Source organism: Anabrus simplex, chromosome 1, assembly GCF_040414725.1.
Source record: "Anabrus simplex isolate iqAnaSimp1 chromosome 1, ASM4041472v1, whole genome shotgun sequence".
Taxonomy (NCBI): Eukaryota; Metazoa; Arthropoda; class Insecta; order Orthoptera; family Tettigoniidae; genus Anabrus; species Anabrus simplex.
The window spans coordinates 673,303,217-673,324,285 of NC_090265.1; the positions used below are offsets into that span (position 1 = coordinate 673,303,217).

General features: G+C 38.6%; 1 protein-coding gene across 1 annotated transcript in view; it reads left to right on the forward strand.

The window, feature by feature from the left end:
* The window catches only part of LOC136886104 (tonsoku-like protein), a 250,748-nt gene that overhangs the window by 196,072 nt on the left and 33,607 nt on the right, over window positions 1-21,069 (forward strand). Inside the window, exon 21 of the mRNA XM_068227232.1 lies at window positions 4,652-4,777. Coding sequence (XP_068083333.1) covers window positions 4,652-4,777 — 126 coding nt within the window. The remainder of the gene's footprint in view (window positions 1-4,651; window positions 4,778-21,069) is intronic.

Consider the following 21,069-nt stretch of genomic DNA (forward strand, 5'->3'; position numbering starts at 1 on the left):
TTCGGTAATGGGGCCGACATTGTACTTCGAATTACGAATTATCCGTATTTCGAATTAAACAATTTAAATAACATGCAAAACTGTATCTCATGTTTCCGGGAACGAGAGCTTCTTCGAATTAGGCGGGATTTTGAATTAACCGATTTTGAATTATCGAGGTTCTACTGTACACACTACATACTGCTATGTGGGATGTGAAGCTTGGAAGCTGGAAGGTCATTGAGAATGGTTGGGTAGAGAGAGAGAGAGAGACGAATGAATGTACACATCAAGCAGAAGTATGGGTTTTACCATTAACTGAAATGTTGTACTTGCTGCCTAGTCACTTGAAAGAATTTTATTTGTATTTATTTGTTTTGTTGTGCCCCCCTGTGTGATAATAGTTTAAAATTAACCCACCATGCGAATTGGCCCTGCGGTTGGGGGCGCGCGGCTGTGAGCTTGTATCCGGGGGATATTGGGTTCAAATCCGACTGTCGGCAGTCCTGAACATGGTTTTTCCATGGTTTCCCATTTTCATGCCAGGCAAATGCTGGAGCTGTACCTTAATTAAGACCACAGCCACTTCCTTCAAACTAAACTGCTAGGCCTTTCCTATCCCATCGTTGCCTATCTCTGTCGGTTGATAACTGATGTTGATTCCCATTGGGAATTGGTATTATTTTATATTGGTATTATCTCTGTCGGTGCGGCATAAAGCCACTAGCAGAAAAAAAATTAACCCAATGTGGGTCACCGCGCAATATATTGCGTCTCGTGAGAAATGCCACAGCAGTTACGAGGCAGTATATTGCGCGTTGAACTTCTGAGTGTCACATCTTTGCTTCCCTATGTCTTTGAGCAACAATTAAAGAACATACGCTATCTGCCATGTATTGGCTACATTGCCGAAACTTGCGCTTGTTCATATCCACATGGGAATTTCTATAAACTTAGTTTTTGTGTGAATGTCTATGGCTTTTGGGTATCAAATACTAGCTGGTAAACATGGACGCTCACAGTCGTGCTGAAGTAGTACCAGATAGTGAGAAAGTGTTTGAAGTTTTGGCTAATAATATAATTGAGGATTCTAATTTTTCCCATATGGATGAAGAAGTTTATGACGACTTCCTTCCTGAAAATATAATTCAAGGGCGAAGGAATACGTGATATTGGCAAAGGACATTACTCAACCCTCCTCTGCTGAGAGGTGCAAAACTTGTATCGTGCACGGTTCCTGGAAAATAATTATCCGAAAACTCCTCTTTCAACCTGAGTACAAAAACGGACTGATGTCATTGTGAAGGGACCACATTGATTTTTTTTGCTACAGGCTTTACGTCGCACCAACACAGATAGATCTTATGGTGATGATGGGATAGGAAAGGCCTAGGCGTTGGAAGGAAGCGGCTTCCTTCCCGCTCCTATCCCATCATCACCATAAGACCTATCTGTGTCAGAGTGAGGTAAAGCAAATTAAGAAAAAAGAACCATAATCGGATGAACACAATGACAGAATCATGTAGGAAAAGAGAGCAAAGTGTAGATAAACATCCGGATGATTGAGAAGAAAAATGAAGTGGCTTTAGAAAAGACTGATCAACATTTGAACTGATCTTCACGCTAAGGTACACGATGGAGAAAATATAAGACTTCGGGAAAGATTTGTTGACTACATTTATAGACAATAATAGTATTGGGTACTATTCAGTTGTCATGAAACCATCTGTAGTCCAGAGAAACACAAGAACACTAACCAGACCAGTTCTCTTGTACAGAAGTGAAGCATGGACCTTCAGGGAAAGAGATGAATCCCGAATCACCCACTGCTGAGATGAGATTCAAGAGAAGTGCAGCCGGATGCATGTGATGAGACCACAAGACGAACGAGGAGGTAATGAAAGAACTGAAGGTAGAACCCACGTTAAAATTTATAGGGAAATACCGAAAGAACTGGAAGAACCCTGTGAACAGATTGGGAAGGGAAAGGATTCCGAAGCAAATCTTACGATACCAGTCCAGAGGGTATCAGGCCATGTGGCTTAACACCTCTTTGGGTGATGATGATGATGATGATGATGTGATGATTTATAGACATCAAGAAGGCCTATCGCAGTGTACCAGGACAATTGGTTTGGGATGCACTGAGGAAAAAACAAGTAGACAAAGCAGAAGTGTAAAGACCAAGATAAGAGAAATAAAAGGGTTTGATATGGAAACAGGACTTCAGTAGGGAAGCTTACTGTCCTGCATACTCTTCATTACAGTCATCTATGAAATTTTCAAGTGTACAAAACAGAAGACGGGAAGAAACACAGCAAAGGCCCTGCTGTTTCCAGGTGACATTGTGATATATGGAGAAAATGAAATGGAAATACAAGAACAAGTTAATGTATGTGTACCAGTTAAGTAATAATAATAAACAAATAAGGGAAGATTAACAAATACGCTTAACAAGGGCAACTAAAGGCAATAGGAACAGACGGAGAACAAGATGTGGAAAATGCTAGACATCCCTTTTGGTAACATAACCTAGAGGCATGTAAGTTCTTGAACGTGGGCAATCCTGTTCCTTAAACTAGCTTTTATCAAACATAATCAACTTAACCTTTGAAATAGATTAAAAGAAAATATTCATAAACCATTCCAAGGTAGAACAACGAATCAGCAAGAACAGTAGTCTAATCAGAACGGCATAAAAAAATCCAGGAAGCCTTTTGTTAGAGAAGCAGCTGCGTATGAAGGATATTTGACAACTTAATTTCAACACACACAACGTTCAACCTATAATTATACTAAATTCCTTAAAAAATAGTATCATCCAACCTCGGTTCTTTCCACGTGGGATATTCAAGCTTTGCACGATTGACAACATACCACAGTTCCGGTTTTGTTGCTACCAAATGTACAACATAGTTGATTAAAAAGCACCTTTGGATGAACATACTTTAAACAAACTTTATTAACCTAATGATTCATCCAATAATTGATGAAGATCCAATTTTTGCTTTGGACAGTTTTAGTTAAATGTAAATAATGTTTATTGTATTCGTGTCACCAATTTTGGTTTTAAAGAAGATAGTGGATTCGAACCATACTGTCGGCAGCCCTGAAGGTGATTTTCCATGGGTTTACATTTTCACGCTAGGCAAATGCTGGATGCTTCCTTCTCACTCCTATCCCACTCCTGTTCCATTGTCGCAATAAGAGCTATCTGTGTCTGTGTGACGTAAGCATCTAAAGAAAAAAGGTTTTTACAAAAAAAAATTAGAATAAGATCATTTTGTATAGCATTAAGTTCAAATGTTTAACTCAAACAAGGCCTTGGACTTGACCTTAAGATTATCAATAGGCTGAAGATGCCCAAAAAGGGCAAAACATGTACCTAAAAAGTGTATGTAATTCATGTAGAATTTAATCACTATAAACTCTGAATTGTATTGAATAGGTGGATATAGTAAACTGTATTCTTGAAAGAATTTCACTTATTGTCATCTTTAAAACGAAACAGACATGAGATTTGTTACTTGTAACAGTATCCAGTATTCAGGAGATAGTGGATTCGAACCCTACTGTTGGCAGCCCTGAAGGTTATTTTCCGTGGGTTCCCATTTTCATGCTAGGCAAATGCTGGGGCTGTACCTTTAATTAAGGCCATGGATGCTTCCTTCTCACTCCTATCCCACTCCTGTTCCATTGTCGCAATAAGAGCTATCTGTGTCGGTGTGACGTAAGGCAACTTGTAAAAACAAAAAGAAAAAGAAAAAAACAAAGAAAGATAGCCCACAGACATTAACGGCCACAGTTGATGCTTGAAATTAGATCTACTCTTAAAATGCACAAGTTCATGACCCGTCATTTCCCGCATTGTAATTAAAACAAATATTTACACTATGGAACAATTATTGGACCCACATGGAAAAAGATGGTAACAAGTGGTTTGACACTACTTTGCCCTCTGCATTCTAGTGCCCCAGGTTCGTAAGCCTCACATCCACTTATATTGGAGGAAAGATAATGTATCGAAACTCCAACTTTTCGAGAAACAATGAATAGTTTGAAGCGCCTCTACATATACCTGAATGTTTCGAGATTTACTGCACAAAATCTTCGTTGTTTGGTGCACAGTAGTTCTGACCGTAACCGGGCGAGTTGGCCGTGCGGTTAGGGGTGTGCGGCTGTGAGCTTGCATCCGGAAGATAGTGGATTCGAATCCCACTGTCGGCAGCCCTGAAGATGGTTTTCCATGGTTTCCCATTTTTACACCAGGCAAATGACAACAAACCTTAAGGCCACTGCTGCTTTATTGCAACTCCTAGGCCTTTCCTATCCCATCGTCGCCTTCAGATTTATCTGTATTGGTGCGACGTAAAGCCACTAGCAAAAAAAATTCTGACCGGCTGGTTTTCTCATGTTGAGGGCGATTTTAAAGTGATTTCTAAGCGAGCGCATGGGACCATTAAACGTGAAGTGATTTGTTTAAGATAGTCTCCCTTCAAATGTCACCCACTGCTTTTGATACAGTTTTAGAGATAATATTTTGTACATTTGTGTAATATGTGTGTGTGTTCGACTCTGAGAATTTGTTGGATATATCTCAGGGGTATGTAATGTACTATTGGCATATCATTTTTTAAAATAATGTATTCTACTTGTTTACTTCTGATTCCAGTGTCTTACGGACTGTCTATGTAGGCTCCATTCTCTAGAAGTACTGAATCTCAGTTGCAATGGTATCACGTCTGTTGGTCTTGACCTTCTCCGTGATGTGGTCTCGCAGTCATCCTCTGCATTGCCGGTATGTTCAGCCTTAGTTCTTTTTGTAATTTATATTTACCAGACTCTTTTAACTGCCTCCATTTACTTTAATTTTCATCTTTAGTATCCAATTCATGACCAAGGCATCTGGATGTTACAAAAGGTGCTGCTCAAAATGTCAGGCATGCTACAATAGCACTTTCTGGTGCAGTGTGGAAAGCAAAGACGAAAACTACCTCACTCCTCATCGTGCCTGGTACATCTCATTATAACACTGCCATTGGTTTTTAGTTTCCCTGTAACTTCATAACCTTCGGTGGTGCTATTTGAGGATCTAACCAGTCTTCAGGCTGAAGTCTTAACATAAGACTCTTGTGATCAGCGCTTCTTCACTATTGATTAAGTTTATGAAAATTGTGGAACGTTAAAATTTTACACTATTCATGACCCTTCCATTTCTTTTGTTGATATAGTCATTCTTTGAAGTGTCAGACCTATTTGTTTTGTTTTTGCTCTTCTGATTAGAATTAAAATGGGATAGATATATACTGCCTGACAAAAAAAAAAAAAAAAAAAAAAAAACGGAAGCCCTCAAAAGAACTGATCGGATGTCATTGTAACTTCGTACATGTATACACCATCGGTGGGTATGGAAATGATTAGAGTTGTAATTCTCTCTGACAGGATGGACGGCTGGCAACCAGGAATGAGCTAGCTGGAAAATTTATAATGTCCAATAACGGACCATTTATATTGGTATTATAAATTTACTCATTCAGGACAAATAGTTCAGATTCCCTATGGGAATCAACATCTATATCATCTGATGGCCAAGCAGGCATCAATTTTTGGTAGTGAGACAAAGTCTCTCATAGTGCATTGGCACTGTCGGTGGCTTCAAGTAGCCTGCGCAGTGGCCTCCACGGTATGCACTAGGCATGTGTCTTGGTAGGTGTGGTAGGTACCAACTGATGAGCCCAACCTAGCACACGGGGGTGAAACGCTGGCAACCAGGAATGAGTTAGCTGGAAAATTTATAATGTCCAATAACGGACCATTTATATTGGTATTATCGAGGTTCCTGTTGACCACGTCTGATCACCAGAAGGGAGAATCACCGTATTGTGCACAAAGCACATCGTAACCCTTTCACATCTGTGCCTGCCATCTGAGAACATGATTCTTCTCTCTTAACCTGTGTGTTTGCAAATGCAAGATTCTTTTATACTCCAACAATGATGAGTTGTTTCAAATGGATTTCACGTCACCATTTTGTTGTCAAGTGGCACACTAAGACTGTGTAAATTTGATTTGCTGTAGACACGTATATAACATCTTTTTTGTTATGCTAATTTTAGTCTTTCACTTTCATTCTTTGCTAGGCTGAGAATGTCCCCAAGAGGGTCAAAACATGTACCTATAACTTTGCTTTAAGAATAAAAACTTTTGTAAGTATAGTAAAGGTGGAACTTTTAATCTTTAAACTGTTCAAAGTTGATAATACTGGCTACTTGTCGTACATTACTTGTTCTGAATGGAATGCAAAATACAGGCACAAATAGGCTTACTTTGTTATTCAGCAATCTTGCTGCTAACAGACAAGCAAAGATGAACATTCCTGAGGCTAGCGGCTTGTTCTCCGAAGATCAACTTATCCTGCGAAGTTCAGGCCTCTCTCCGTAATCGCACAACTGTGGCGATGGCTCTTAACCCAAGTTGGAAATCACGTTTCTTTCACAAGGGATGACAAATAACATTTTTAGAGCTAAGAAAAATTTGATCATACTAAGTGGTAATAGCAAAAATTTCTGATGTGATAGGTGAGGTATTTTTATATAAATTTAATACAATGAGAATCGGGACTTTGAATTTATGATGTGCTAAGCGGGAAAATGTGTTAATGAGGAACGCACTAACGAGGTTTCACTGTTATACATTTTAAGAACACCAACATAGTAAAACATCAAGAAAAAACATTTTTAGGAACACGAACTATACACGTTGCTTACAATTGTGTTTAAAGTTGTCGTAGGTATGTCCAGCATCTGGGTGATTTACACATTTTTAATGTGTGGATTAGCATCCTATTTCTCAATAAACTTAAATTTTTTGTCATTTGTAAACTGTCTGCCTTTCTTCTTCTCCATACCTTAATGTTCTTCAAACCAATATGTGTAAGTACAGTAGGCCCAATTTGTGTACGCTGTTAAAAAATTCACTTATGTACGTAAAATTAAGCACCAACATGTCAGATGAGAAACTATTGCACAATCCAAACAACCACAGCAAAGACTGGCTTAGGACAGGACTGACACCCCCTGTAGCTGTAGGCCGACAGGCTATCGCTCTACGCAGTCTGGGGCTGTGAAATTAAGTTCTGTATTAAATCCTTACCCAGGCCAGTTGTCACTGGTGTGTCGTGCACACAACGTGGCCGGGAACGTTAAATTAAATTCCTTACATCGGGAGTTATGAACGTACTAATGAGTAACATAAATGTGTTATCCCTGTTTCTTTAGCATGTATTTACTAGGATATGGACTGGGACTTTGGAATATTAGTGTAATAACCAGGGAAGCAAGTTAGACAGGGATTTCGGAAACAGTTTCGACTGTAAATCACTTGTAAGTTTTCTCCTTTAGGAATGAACATTGGAGGGTGCTGACCATATCTCGTTGGACTTCCACTTTTTCTGGTAGAGATCGGTGTTGTCAGGGGTGATAGAATTATGGTTTTAAGATGAAATACAGTTATTAAGCAACCTTCTTAACATTAAGCAGAGGAAAAAATGGAAAAGGTCCAATCCTTCAAAGAATGAGGGTATCTGCAAAAGCAAGGGAAGGGCCACGATGGGCATGAAAATGAACGACACCTTGGGCCTCATAAACTGAATACCATCAGAGCAGAAGTTAAGAGAGTCTAGTAAATGCCATGACGTGACTAGTCTTATCTTACTCTACATGTACGCTTTCCAAACATTTCTCCATGGAACTCTTTTTTCTTCTTCAGGAATTGTATTTTTTGTGCTCACTCAAAGCTCATATACTCGTAAATTATGTGATACTGCAAAAAATGACACAGTATTACATTTTACTTGAAAGCATAGTACTTTACAAATTTTACAAATATGCCAAAAGATATAAAAAATACAGTACAACCTCAGTAGTCCGAACCACCAACCCCCCCCGCCAATGCAAATATGAAAATTCAAATAATCTGAACAGAATCCACAAAGCAGGAAATTGTATTAATAATTTCACATGCAGTGTAAACAAAAAAATTTTAATTGCAATTGCAATTTAATTGCAAGGGGGAGTGTTCATTCTGGTGAAAAAAGAATTTGTAAGCTACGAAAAAGTTAAAGATGAGAAACATGAAATTCTAGGTGTAAAGCTCATTTCTAAAGATACTAGGCAACTTGATATATTTGGAGTGTACAGATCGGGAAAGGGTAGCACTGACACGGATTCAGAATTATTTGATAAGATAATCAGCTATGTAGGAAACAACATGGAAAGAAATGTGATTGTAGCGGGAGATCTGAATTTACCAGATGTCAATTGGGAAGGAAATGCGAACGACAGGAAGCATAACTAACAAATGGCAAATAAGTTAATATGGGGAGGACAGTTGATTCAGAAAGTGATGGAACCAACCAGAGGGAAAAATATCCTGGATGTGGTGCTGATAAAACCAGATGAGCTCTATAGAGAAACTGAAGTAATAGATGGTATTAGTGATCATGAAGCTGTTTTTGTTGTAGTTAAAAATAAATGTGATAGAAAGGAAGGTCTTAAAAGTGGGACTATTAGGCAGTACCATATGGCTGATAAAGCAGTTTCTAAAAAGTAACTATGATCGGTGGAAAACGGTAAATAAAAATGTAAACAGACTCTGGGATGGGTTTAAAGAAATTGTTGAGGAATGCGAAAACAGGTTTATACCTTTAAGGGAGGTAAGGAATGGTAAAGACCCACCTTATTATAATAGAGAAATAAAGAGACTAAGGAGGAGGTGCAGACTGGAAAGAAATAGTTAAAAATGGCTGTGGAAGTAAGGAGAAATTGAAGGAACTTACTAGAAAATTGAATCTAGCAAAGAAGGCAGCTAAGGATAACATGATGGCAAGCATAATTGGCAGTCATACAAATTTTAGTGAAAAATGGAAGTGTATGTATAGGTATTTTAAGGCAGAAACAGGTTCCAAGAAGGACATTCCAGGAATCATTAATGAACAAGGGGAGTGTGTATGTGAAGAATTTCAAAAGGCAGTAGTATTCAGTCAGCAGTATGTAAAGATTGTTGGTAACAAGGATAATGTCCAGATAGAGGAGAAGACTAAGGCTAAAGAAGTATTAAAATTTACATATATGATAACAATGGCATTTACAATAAGATACAAAAGTTGAAAACTAGAAAAGCGGCTGGAATTGATCAGATTTCTGGGGATATACTAAAGACAGTGGGTTGGGATATAGTACCATATCTGAAGTACTTATTTGATTATTGTTTGGTCAGAGGAGCTATACCAGATGAATAGAGAGTTGCTATAGTAGCCCCTGTGTATAAAGGAAAGGGTGATAGACATAAAGCTGAAAATTACAGGCCAGTAAGTTTAACATGCATTGTATGTAAGCTTTGGGAAGGCATTCTTTCTGATTATATTAGACATGTTTGTGAAATTAATAACTGGTTTGATAGAAGGCAGTTTGGTTTTAGGAAAGGTTATTCCACTGAAGCTCAACTTGTAGTATTCCAGCAAGATATAGCAGATATCTTGGATTCAGGAGGTAAAATGGATGGTATCGCGATTGACCTGTCTAAAGCATTTGATAGGGTGGATCATGGGAGACTACTGGCAAAAATGAGTGCAATTGGACTAGACAAAAGAGTGACTGAATGGGTTGCTATGTTTCTAGAAAATAGATCTCAGAGAATTAGAGTAGGTGAAGCTTTATCTGACCCTTTAATAATTAAGAGGGGAATTCCTCAAGGCAGTATTATCGGACCTTTATGTTTTCTTATATATATATAAATGGTATGAGTAAAGGAGTGGAATCAGAGGTAAGGCTTTTTGCAGATGATGTTATTCTCTATAGAATAATAAATAAGTTACAAGACTGTGAACAACTGCAACGTGACCTCAAAAATGTTGAGATGGACAGCAGGCAATGGTATGTTCATAAACGGGGTTAAAAGTCAGGTTGTGAGTTTCACAAATAGGAAAAGTCCTCTCAGTTTTAATTACTGCGTTGATGGGGTATAAGTTCCTTTTGGGGATCATTGTAAGTATCTAGGGGTTAATATAAGGAAAGATCTTCATTGGGGTAATCACATAAATGGGATTGTAAATAAAGGGTACAGATTTCTGCACATGGTTATGAGGGTGTTTAGGGGTTGTAGTAAGGATGTAAAGGAGAGGGCATATAAGTCTCTGGTAAGACCCCAGCTAGAGTATGGTTCCAGTATATGGGACCCTCACCAGGATTACCTGATTCAGGAACTGGAAAAAATCCAAAGAATAGCAGCTCTATTTGTTCTGGGTTATTTCCAACAAAAGAGTAGTGTTACAAAAATGTTGCAAAGTTTGGGCTGGGAAGAATTGAGAGAAAGAAGAAGAGCTGCTCGACTAAGTGGTATGTAATGCCAGTATAAATGGTCCGTTATTGGACATTATAAATTTTCCAGCTAGCTCATTCTTGGTTGCCAGCGTTTCGCCCTCGTGTGCTAGGGTGGGCTCATCAGTTGGTACCTAGCACACCTACCAATACGCTGGCTAGTGCATACAGTGGAGGCCACTGCGTAGGCTAACTGGAGCCACCGGCAATGCCAATGCACTAAGAGACTTTGTCTCATCACTAAAAATTGATGCCTGCTTGGCCATCAGATGATATAGATAATAATACCAATATAAATGGTCCGTTATTGGACCATCATCTGATGGCCAAGCAGGCATCAATTTTTAGTGATGAGACAAAGTCTCTTAGTGCATTGGCACTGCCGGTGGCTCCAGTTAGCCCACGCAGTGGCCTCCACGGTATTCACTAGCCAGCGTATTGGTAGGTGTGCTAGGTACCAACTGATGAGCCCACCCTAGCACACGAGGGCGAAACACTGGCAACCAAGAATGAGTTAGCTGGAAAATTTATAATGTCCAATAACGTACCATTTATATTGGTATTATAAATTTGCTCATTCAGGACAAATATTTCAGATTCCCTATGGGAATCAACATCTATATCATAAGTGGTATGTTCCGAGCTGTCAGCGGAGAGATTGTGTGGAATGACATTAGTAGACGAATAAGTTTGACTGGCGTTTATAAAAGTAGGAAGGATCACAATATGAAGATAAAGTTGGAATTCAAGAGGACTAACTGGGGCAAATATTCATTTATAGGAAGGGGAGTTAGGAATTGGAATAACTTACCAAGTAGATGTTCAATAAATTTCCAATTTCTTTGAAGTCATTTAGGAAAAGGCTAGGAAAACAACAAATAGGGAATCTGCCACCTGGGCGACTGCCCTAAATGCAGATCAGTATTGATTGATTGATTGATTGATTGATTGATTGATTGATTGATTGATTGATTGATTGATTGATTGATTGATCATCTTCTTGAGCCAGCTCCAGCTTTCCGTGTGCAGTGAATGAGCGCTCTCCATTTACTTCTGTCCATGTAGTTCTTCCGTAACCTGCTGCAAATCCAGACGTCGTCCAGCTAGATCATTTCTAATCTGATCGATCCATCTCTTCTTTGCCCAACCTTTTGATCTTTTGCCATCGATTTTCTTTTCAAACCACACTATAGCTATTCTTTGTCGGTCCATTGTTTTGAGATGACCAAACCATTTCAGCCGGGTTTCGACATAGATCTCTTTAAGACCGATAGCTTGATAGCTGCAGTCGTTTAAGTGGCAAATACTGGGGTCATGACCGCTTCTTTCCCACTCCTAGCCCCTTCCTGTCGTATCGTCGCCATAAGACCTATCTGCGTCAGTGCGACGTAAAGTAACCTTACAAGTAATAAATCTCATTGTAAACCATATTGGACATCAGATATGAACATTAAAACAAGAATAATAGTTAACACCACCTTTCCAATACTTATCTTTCTTATATTTAGGAAATAAACATTACAACAGGCATTGTAAGATGGGACATGTTTCGCTTAACAGTCGTAAGCATCATCAGCCAAAAATAATCTTAGCCTAAAGTTAGGTCAGGGCCCTGAACCTAGTGTCCTTAACATATATGGCACCCTAAGAATCAACATTTATATTTATAAAATGAAAATAGGCTTAAAACTAGTGTGAAAATACATGGAATGTTACAACATGGCTAAGAGAAAAAACACAATCGAGTTGAGACAGAGGATAAGAACAGAAAGTAGGCTACAATACAGAGCTGTTAGTGAAATAATTAAAATCATTAGGATATCATTGTTACCAGTCAGTCAATCAGAATGTTCAAACATAAAAACAAGCATGAAAATATATAAGAGTGTTCATCATGGCTGAGTTAGAAAAAACACGTAATCATGTTGCCAGAGGTAAAAACATAAGGTACAACATAGAGCTGGCAGTGTAATATCAAACTCATGGCTGCCAGTCAGTTAATAAGAATGTTCATATATAACAAAACATGATGGTTATATTCTTTTAAGTGAAGAAATAATTAAATCCCACTCTTGTATAGATACGTGAGAACGGGCGAGAGAAATCATATGTTGTAGCAGACATGGAGTAGTAACACTTCAAACAGGATTGATCACGCCTGAAACCGCTTCATTTTTGCTGGGAGTTCAAGACCAAAACGGAAAAAAATAATAAGATGCCAAGTGTGTGAACTGAAATCTCTTATGTTGGATGAGCGTTGAGCGGAGACATTAGCTGTTTTCCGTTTTGGTCTTGAACTCCCAGCAAAAATGAAGCGGTTTCAGGCGTGATCAATCCTGTTTGAAGTGTTACTACTCCATGTCTGCTACAACATATGATTTCTCTCGCCCGTTCTCACGTATCTATACAAGAGTGGGATTTAATTATTTCTTCACTTAAAAGAATATAACCATCATGTTTTGTTATATATGAACATTCTTATTAACTGACTGGCAGCCATGAGTTTGATATTACACTGCCAGCTCTATGTTGTACCTTATGTTTTTACCTCTGGCAACACGATTACGTGTTTTTTCTAACTCAGCCATGATGAACACTCTTATATATTTTCACGCTGGTTTTTATGTTTGAACATTCTGATTGACTGACTGGTAACAATGATATCCTAATGATTTTAATTATTTCACTAACAGCACCCCTGTCTCAACTCGAATGTGTTTTTTCTCTTAGCCATGTTGTAACATTCCATGTTTTTTCACACTAGTTTTAAGCCTATTTTCATTTTATAAATATAAATGTTGATTCTTAGGGTGCCATATATGTTAAGGACACTAGGTTCAGGGCCCTAACCTAACTTTAGACTAAGATTATTTTCGGCTGATGATGCTTACGACTGTTAAGCGAAACATGTCTCATCTTACAACGCCTGTTGTAATGTTTATTTCCTAAATATAGGAAAGATAAGTATTGTAAAGGTGGTGTTAACTATTATTCTTGTTTTAATGTTCGTAAAGTAACCTGCCAAAAAAAAAAAAAAAAAGGAAGAGATCTCACTAAGGGGTTTTGTTTTCTTCACTTGGACAAGATCAGTTTTTGTGCTTTTAAGGGATTTTCTTCATGTCTTATAGTTTCTTATTTTGTCCCTTCTTGTTTTCTGAATCATAGTTCTTGGAGGAGGAGCAGGAAGAACCGAAGCACTACAGACCTGATATTTGCTGTCAGAATGCTAAACGGGAAGCGTTGGGAATATGTTAAGAACTTAGTGATGGTTTCTATGGATATCAAGAAGGCTTCCAACAGTGTGCCTAGAGAGATATTCTGGGAATGCCTAGAAGGTATGTGTGTGCCAAACTTCCTGATTGATAAAGTAAAGATGCTCTATCAAAAGTGCTTAAGCTGTGTACAAGTAGGGAATGGAAGATCAGATTGGTTTGAAACCAAAAGAGCAGTCCAGCAGCGAAATGCTTTATCACCACTCCTGTTCATTATTGTCATGAATTGGATCATAAAATCAATCAAAGAACACTGCAAAGAGCCTAACTGTCTAATATTTTCAGATGATGTTCTGATCTGGGAGAAAATGAAGCAGAAGTACAGGAGAAACTAAATCCATGGAATGGCAAGTTTAAAGAATATGGACTAAACATCAGTAAAACAAAAACTGTTGAAATGACTATCAACAGGAAAGGCACAGATTCAAACATTTTCCTGGAGAGAACTCTGTTACAGTCTGTTTTTAACTTTATATACCTGGGAAATATCATTTCAAAAGATAACACAGTACGGAGGGTTGCCCCACTTAAGCTTGGATGATTTTGACGTACAATTTGTCCTAGGCGATTCCTTTTCTCCAGACCCGGTTGAGCTCTTTGTGATAGCCACGGGCATGGGCTATTGTCCTACATCTCAATTTCTGCAGTAGAAGACTTCTACGGAGTACAGGACGAGGAATATTGTCCCATTCCTCCTTGCACACTTTCCAAAGACCCTCAATAGTGGCAGGACATCCAGAAGGAAACCCTGTTTTCAGGAAACCAAAGCCACAGAAATCCATCGATGAGGCATCCGGTGATTTGACAGGGATGTCACTGAATGGTATGACACTGTGATAGTACATATATCACACCCCCGAATTATATGTAGAAGTTAGAGATATAATTGTCAGTATTCGATTTATATTATTATTATTATTATTATTATTATTATTATTATTATTATTATTATTATTATTATTATTATTATTATTATTATCAGTATTTATTTGTATACTTTGCCATTTATATTGGTAAGCTGGAAGATATCCACATATGTAGGTATGAGTAATTTGTTTTGCACGAGTGGGAAAACATTGCTTTAATAACTCTGGTAATTTGAATGAGTCATATGAATATCCCAGTGTCTTACGAGATGTATTTGTTGTGGTCGTCGGGAAGTTCGTATGAGTCATATGGCTACCCCAGTGTCTGTTGTGATGTACTTGTGTCAGGAAATTCCATTACTCATGTATATATCCCAGCCTGATGAGATGAGCTTGTTGTTGTACCAGGGAAAGTTTGGTGATTCATGTAAAACTCCCGAGTGTTTGTTTATCTCTTGGGAGAAGGGAGAAGTTCAGGGCATGTCTTGACAAGAGGTTCGCTCATGATTGGCTGGCAAGCACCAATCCAGACGTCTCATCTGAGAGGAGGGGGATGTTGATGTCTATAAAGGTGGATGATACGGCGGCAACCAGGACGTTGTATGGAACATTGTAAGGAGACATTGTATGAGACATTGTAAGGGTGATTGTAAAGGAACGAGAAGGAAGATAACTACAACGACAACTGACAGACTGTACGGGAAAGAAGTGGTGCTGATACACGGTACTGGAGTGACACGGCAGCAATGGACTGGACTTCAAACGTTCGTGGAGCGTAGTCTAGTTATGTTTGTGGAAAGTGGCTGATTGTGGAGAGTGCTTGCGCATTAAGTATTGTAGCACTTGTGGCGGCCTAGCATTATATGTTGGTGAAAGCTATCTCAGACTTTCCATAAATTTATATGTTGAGGATCGACAGACGTGTGTATATATCTTTACAACAAGTGTTAAAATATGTGAACACAGTAGTACAAGGTACAGTATCTGTGTGATGTGATAACTGCCGATTATGAGAATCGGTAAGTTGAATTGATATAGAGACAGTGAAGGGTATTTATCTTCATACATGTACATTGTTCATCGGACTATTTACAAATGGTAACTTAGTTCTCGCTTTCGTTTTCCCACGATTTTCATCATTATTGTTGTTGTTGTAAATATGGAGTCTTCCAGCAATATTTTATGTGTGTATTATATGTATAATGTTGTATGTTGATGAGGTGCTCATGCACGGAATTTGTTAAGAATATAGTTAGCTATTTTAGAATCAGTGTTATTGATGAACCTAGGTGCAGTTCCTACCTAATTAGTCGTTTTCAGGAGGTTAGGTAAGGCCTGCAGCAGATGTACCAGTACGCAGCATTATGTACACGCCCTGGGATATAAAGTCTATCATGCTCTTATCTAAATTCGAGGGATCCATTCTGGTGAACTCTGGCGCCCATACTACGGACATTTCGGTTAATTATGCTTATTAATTTTATTAAGTTTTTGAGTAATTTTATTTATATATTTTATTCATTTTATTTATCAGTAGTCATCAACTTATTACAACACGGACACCTGTCTCTGCTTTTTTTCTCTCGTAGTAGGTGACTGATGATCTGGCAGTATGACTGGATGCTTTATCCATGTGGATCCATACATTTGAGCATCTCACCATCCAGCCAAGGGATTTCTTTGTCGAAATAAGGGTCCATGACATTCTTCTGGAAGTAGGTAGCTTGATATTCACATTTTTTGGCCCTCTGAGGTTTCTGATTTTACCTAGGACACAGTAGCCTGCCACTACCTTGAATCCCTAAGCAAACTTTTCTTTGTTTTCCTTGACGAAGTTTGAGTGCCCTTTTTGGTCTTTTGGGTGACAGTAAATTGCCCAGGGCTTGTTGATGTCATCCAAATAAACCAAAGCTTCATCCAGGGTAACAACCGACTGCCACTTATCGCCTGCTGGGTACTTTTCATATAATTTTCTGATATTAGTGAGCCGCTTCTTAACGTCCCTTGCCTTCCAAGAATGTCCACATTCCTTACGCCGCTATACCAGGTTCAGATCATTTTTAATTATAGAGTGTACCTTGAGATGTGTTTGTTTGGCTGGCAAGCTGTCTTTGAGTTGGTGGATTTACCTCCAGGACAACAGCCTTTACCTCTTTAATGATGCCCGAAGTCCTGGAGTGTCGAACTGTATTCTGCAGCAGTTTTTTCGAAATTGTTGTTTCTGGCGGGAAACCATTCTGATGAAATTTTATCACATTGCCTACAGAGGACTTACTAGTGTTGAGACCTTTCGTTTTACACTGTTGTGCAATCCTTGATAATGAGAAATTAGCATCGGAAAGGACAACAATGTAGTCTTGCTATATATCTGCGATTCGGCAAGCCATGAGGCAACAATGGTATGATATGACCGTACACGGCACTTCTCTAAATCACACTGACCAGACAGAACAAAAAAAAAACGATATGCAGCTGCTTCCAAGAGTGGCACATGCGCTCAAGGTCGCATCCTGTATTAACTGGGGCAACCCTCTGTAAACTAAGAAATACTTAATAATGACTCAGAAAAACTTCTCAGTTTTATTTTCAAGCGAGAAATCTACTCTGGGATGATAAGATACCCCAGAAAGCAAAATTGACCCTGTTCTGTACCCACTTCATTCCAGTTCTCACATATGGACTCGAAACCTGCATAAGCTGCATAACAAGGCAAATAGTAAAATCCAGTCAACAGAAATGATATTCATCAGAACAATGAACCAAAAGACCAGGAAAGACAAGATTAGAAATGAAGCAGACAGGAAGGAGGCTGTCATAAAAATTCCTGTTGCCGAGCTTTTATGAAGACGCAGGCTACAATGGTATGGACAAAGAGGATGGACGGAAAAAGAACTGCAAGGAATTACTTCGACAGAGAAGTGAAAGGGAAGAGGCCAGTTGGGAGGCCAAGGAATCTATGGAGAGACACAATAAAATCGGAGGTCACTATACTTTGACAGGAAGAAGTGGCGAGCTCTTGTACCACCACACCCGGGAAACTGGAGTAGAAAAATGATGATGATTTCCTAAGAACTTCATTTCCACTGCTTGTAGTTTGCTGATATATATGTTGGTTTGGATGCAAGTTTCTAGACTGTATGTGGTAATTGGTACAAAGAAGCTCATGTAGAGTATTAATTTGATCTTAATGGAACTTGCTTATTGTGAAGAAGAGTTCTCAGAAGATTTTAAAAAATCTGTGCTCCTTTCTGTACTCTACTAGCGATTTCGTAGTCTATCTGTTGTTACTGCACTGCCAAGATAACGGAACTGATCTACTTGTTTCAACTTTGATCAGTCTAGAGTGATGGTCTAATAAAAGGCAACCCTGCTGTTTTGGACTTGCATATCTTGAGACCAAATTGTCTGAATATAGCATTCTAGCTTGTATTGTACTTCAGCCTCACTATCACCCGATATCACCACATCATCAACAAGGGCAAGAACTTTAAACTCAGAGTTGTTGTTGAGTCTCTTAACTCTTTTCATTATTTTATCTATTACAGTGGTTAATAAAAGTGGCGATAGTGCACTTCCTTGTTGTAGTCTAGTCTCGAACGGCTCTGAATATCGATCCCCTATTTAGCCACAACTCTGGCAATGTTCATAAAACATTTTGACTTCATCAACCCTCTACATTTTTATTTTAATGAGAAAAAAATAATTTTTTTGATTCTTTGGTCACTACAAAGGTTTTATTTGTCAATAAAAACAGTTTTTATCATTTTACCACATTTATGGGACATTTATTGAAATATAACTAAAACGTTACACTAGGCAACTTACTTATACAACCAGAGAAGAAATCAGTGCATGTCTGAGTGCTAGAGTCTGTGGATTCCATACAGTTTAGTTACACAGTTCTAGAAATGAGTACTGGAATCTAGGAGAATACTCAGTCAGTTTATAGGAACATTTGCAGCAGCGTTATTCCCAGTTTGACTCCAGGAAGCTCTCTGATCTTGTTGGACATGCAAAGCAGATTGATTGGAAACATAATCATCATCATCTTCCTGCTCGTCATTATTATTTTCCTGCCCATTATTGTCAAAATCTGGACAGAAGAAAATGAGTTTTTTAGCAACTCTTTCAATTTACTGGTACAGTATAAGAATTTAGTATCTGTGAAGTGGTATAGTAAATTTTACTCACCTGTATCACTTCCAGAAATAGTACCTTGCTCTGGAATATATTCATCAGTATCATTATCACCTAATAACTCATCACATTCTCCCCTCGGCTGATTTACCGAGTACAGTGAAACCTTGTTAGTACGTTCCTCATTAACACATTTTCCCGCATAGCATGTCGTAAATTTGAAGCCCCAACGCCCATCGTATTAAATCTGTATAAAAAGTACCTCACTTAATACGTCACGATTTTTCGCCTTTACCGCTTAGTATGATCATATATTCCCCAGACCTGAAAATGTTCTTTGTCATCCCTTGTGTACGAAAGGTGATTTCCAATAGAAATAAGAGCCCTCACCATGGGTCGGTCGAAGAAAGTTGCGCGATAAGAGGAAATTACCTTGAAGTTTTGAACACCAAGTATATTGCGCCTTCGCGGGGCAAGCTGTTAGCTTAGGCAAAGTTGAGTTTTGCGACATTGATTGGCAGCAAAGACTTTACAATAGAACAAGACAGGAAAGTGTGGAGTTAAAGCACAGTAATAGATTCCACTGCGGCTAGGAGAGCTGAATTAAGTTTTCATGCTTTTTTTTAATTCCCAAAGCTGTCCTGTTGACATACATGGCTTATGGCTGGGAGTCATCCGAAATTATGCATCATGGAAGTTACCACCACAAAATGTGTAACGGAATGTGCAGCCGTTGGTGGATGGTCACGACCCAGAGACATATCTGATATTTTATTTTCTCAGAGGGAAAAGTGGCTTTTTTTTGTTCTGCATTCTTTGATCTATGGAAAGATCTTTGTTGTCAGTGAGTTTGTTGAATAACCTAATGCGCTTGATTGTGCTTGTAGCCTATTTCGCATTCCAATCAGAAGTTAGACATTTATTTATTCAAAATCATTCTTTCCAACTTTGGAAACTTTCCTTCACGCACTTGTTTTCTGCTTCCGTTTCTATTTTGCTTATACGCATTTTCAATTTTGTCTTGGTTGCCCACAATAGTGTTCGTAGTAGAGGGTGCTTAGTTTTAATGTTTGCGCCAACTCTATGCTCTTAAGATGTGGATTCCTATCTACTTCTTGAAGGATTTTAATTTTTTCTTCATTAGCGATTGGTTTCACGACCCTTTCCTTATCCATAGCTAGGCTACGACAAGACAGATACTGTATGTACCACGCTACTGAACTTCTCACGATTATCTTATTAGTCCGTAAGTTGGCTGTCACGCGACAAATAATCACTTCACTTTTTTTTATCACTCAACACAATAAATTGAAGGTAATGCCAATAACTGTTCTTGTGATAAGATGATTTAAATCAGTGTGGTACGACTCAAGTTAAATAAATTCTATAGTGCAGCAATAGTAGATCTTCGACAGGTCGTATGTGGGTGCTGTTACGTAATAAGGCTTCCATATACAGTAGGCCTCCCATTAAAATGTTATGTGGAGATGCAGGCAATGGTAAAGCGGTGTACCATTCATACAAAAATACAAACTGCTGGTTTGACAGTTGGCACATTTTTATTATTCACCGGCGAGTCTGTCCGAACCAATGCTCAGTACTAGAGATGGGTAAGAGTAGTTCACTGGAAGGACTAGTGTCAGAACTGCTCAGTCCCTGAAATGAATAGTTCTTAGCGAGCAGTTCTTTTAGTTCCACTCTTCTCCGTCAGTAACTTCGCTGGGCTGCCGACAATGACCCATGACCAGCACATGGATATGTTGAGGTTTTGAGCGCGAACCTTATTTGTGATATATGCACTGTTGTGGACTGTTGGGTGTTTATTTTTGGGGTAATTTGACATATTACTAATATTTCCTCCTTTCATACTAATTTCCGCTTTGCAGTATCGACATATGCCTTTATTTTCTGTATAGTTGAAATGAAGCCACACAGCACTTCTTCGGTTGGACATATTCACCTGTGACAAAGAAATAAAGGTCTAAGCTTTGAAACGTATGAAAAGGTTAGGCCCCTACTTATTTATTTTTTGTGATAAACAGTGAAAAAAAATTGGAAATCTATTTGTAGAGTCCACTTATCTTAATGGTATTTTTTCCCTAAGTTGGGGTCTGGAAAAGGTTTGGAAGGAATCAGCCATGGCTTTTGAAGAAGGTACTGTTCTAGCATGTTCCTGGAGGGAAAATGGAAAACCTTTTAAAGAACAGCCAATGGAGAGATTCGAACCCACAGTGCCTCCCGAGTCTAGGTTACAAGCAATCAGTGCTTAACGTCATGCTACACCAGTCGGTGATAAACTATAAGTTTGGTGATTCCACATTATTAATATTTGGATTATACAATTTGGGATATGATTTCCAACCCTCTAAATGTCGCATAACGTACGTTTGAATTAGGCCTATTTTAGCTTTGAGTACTTTACATGGCGAACACAAAAAT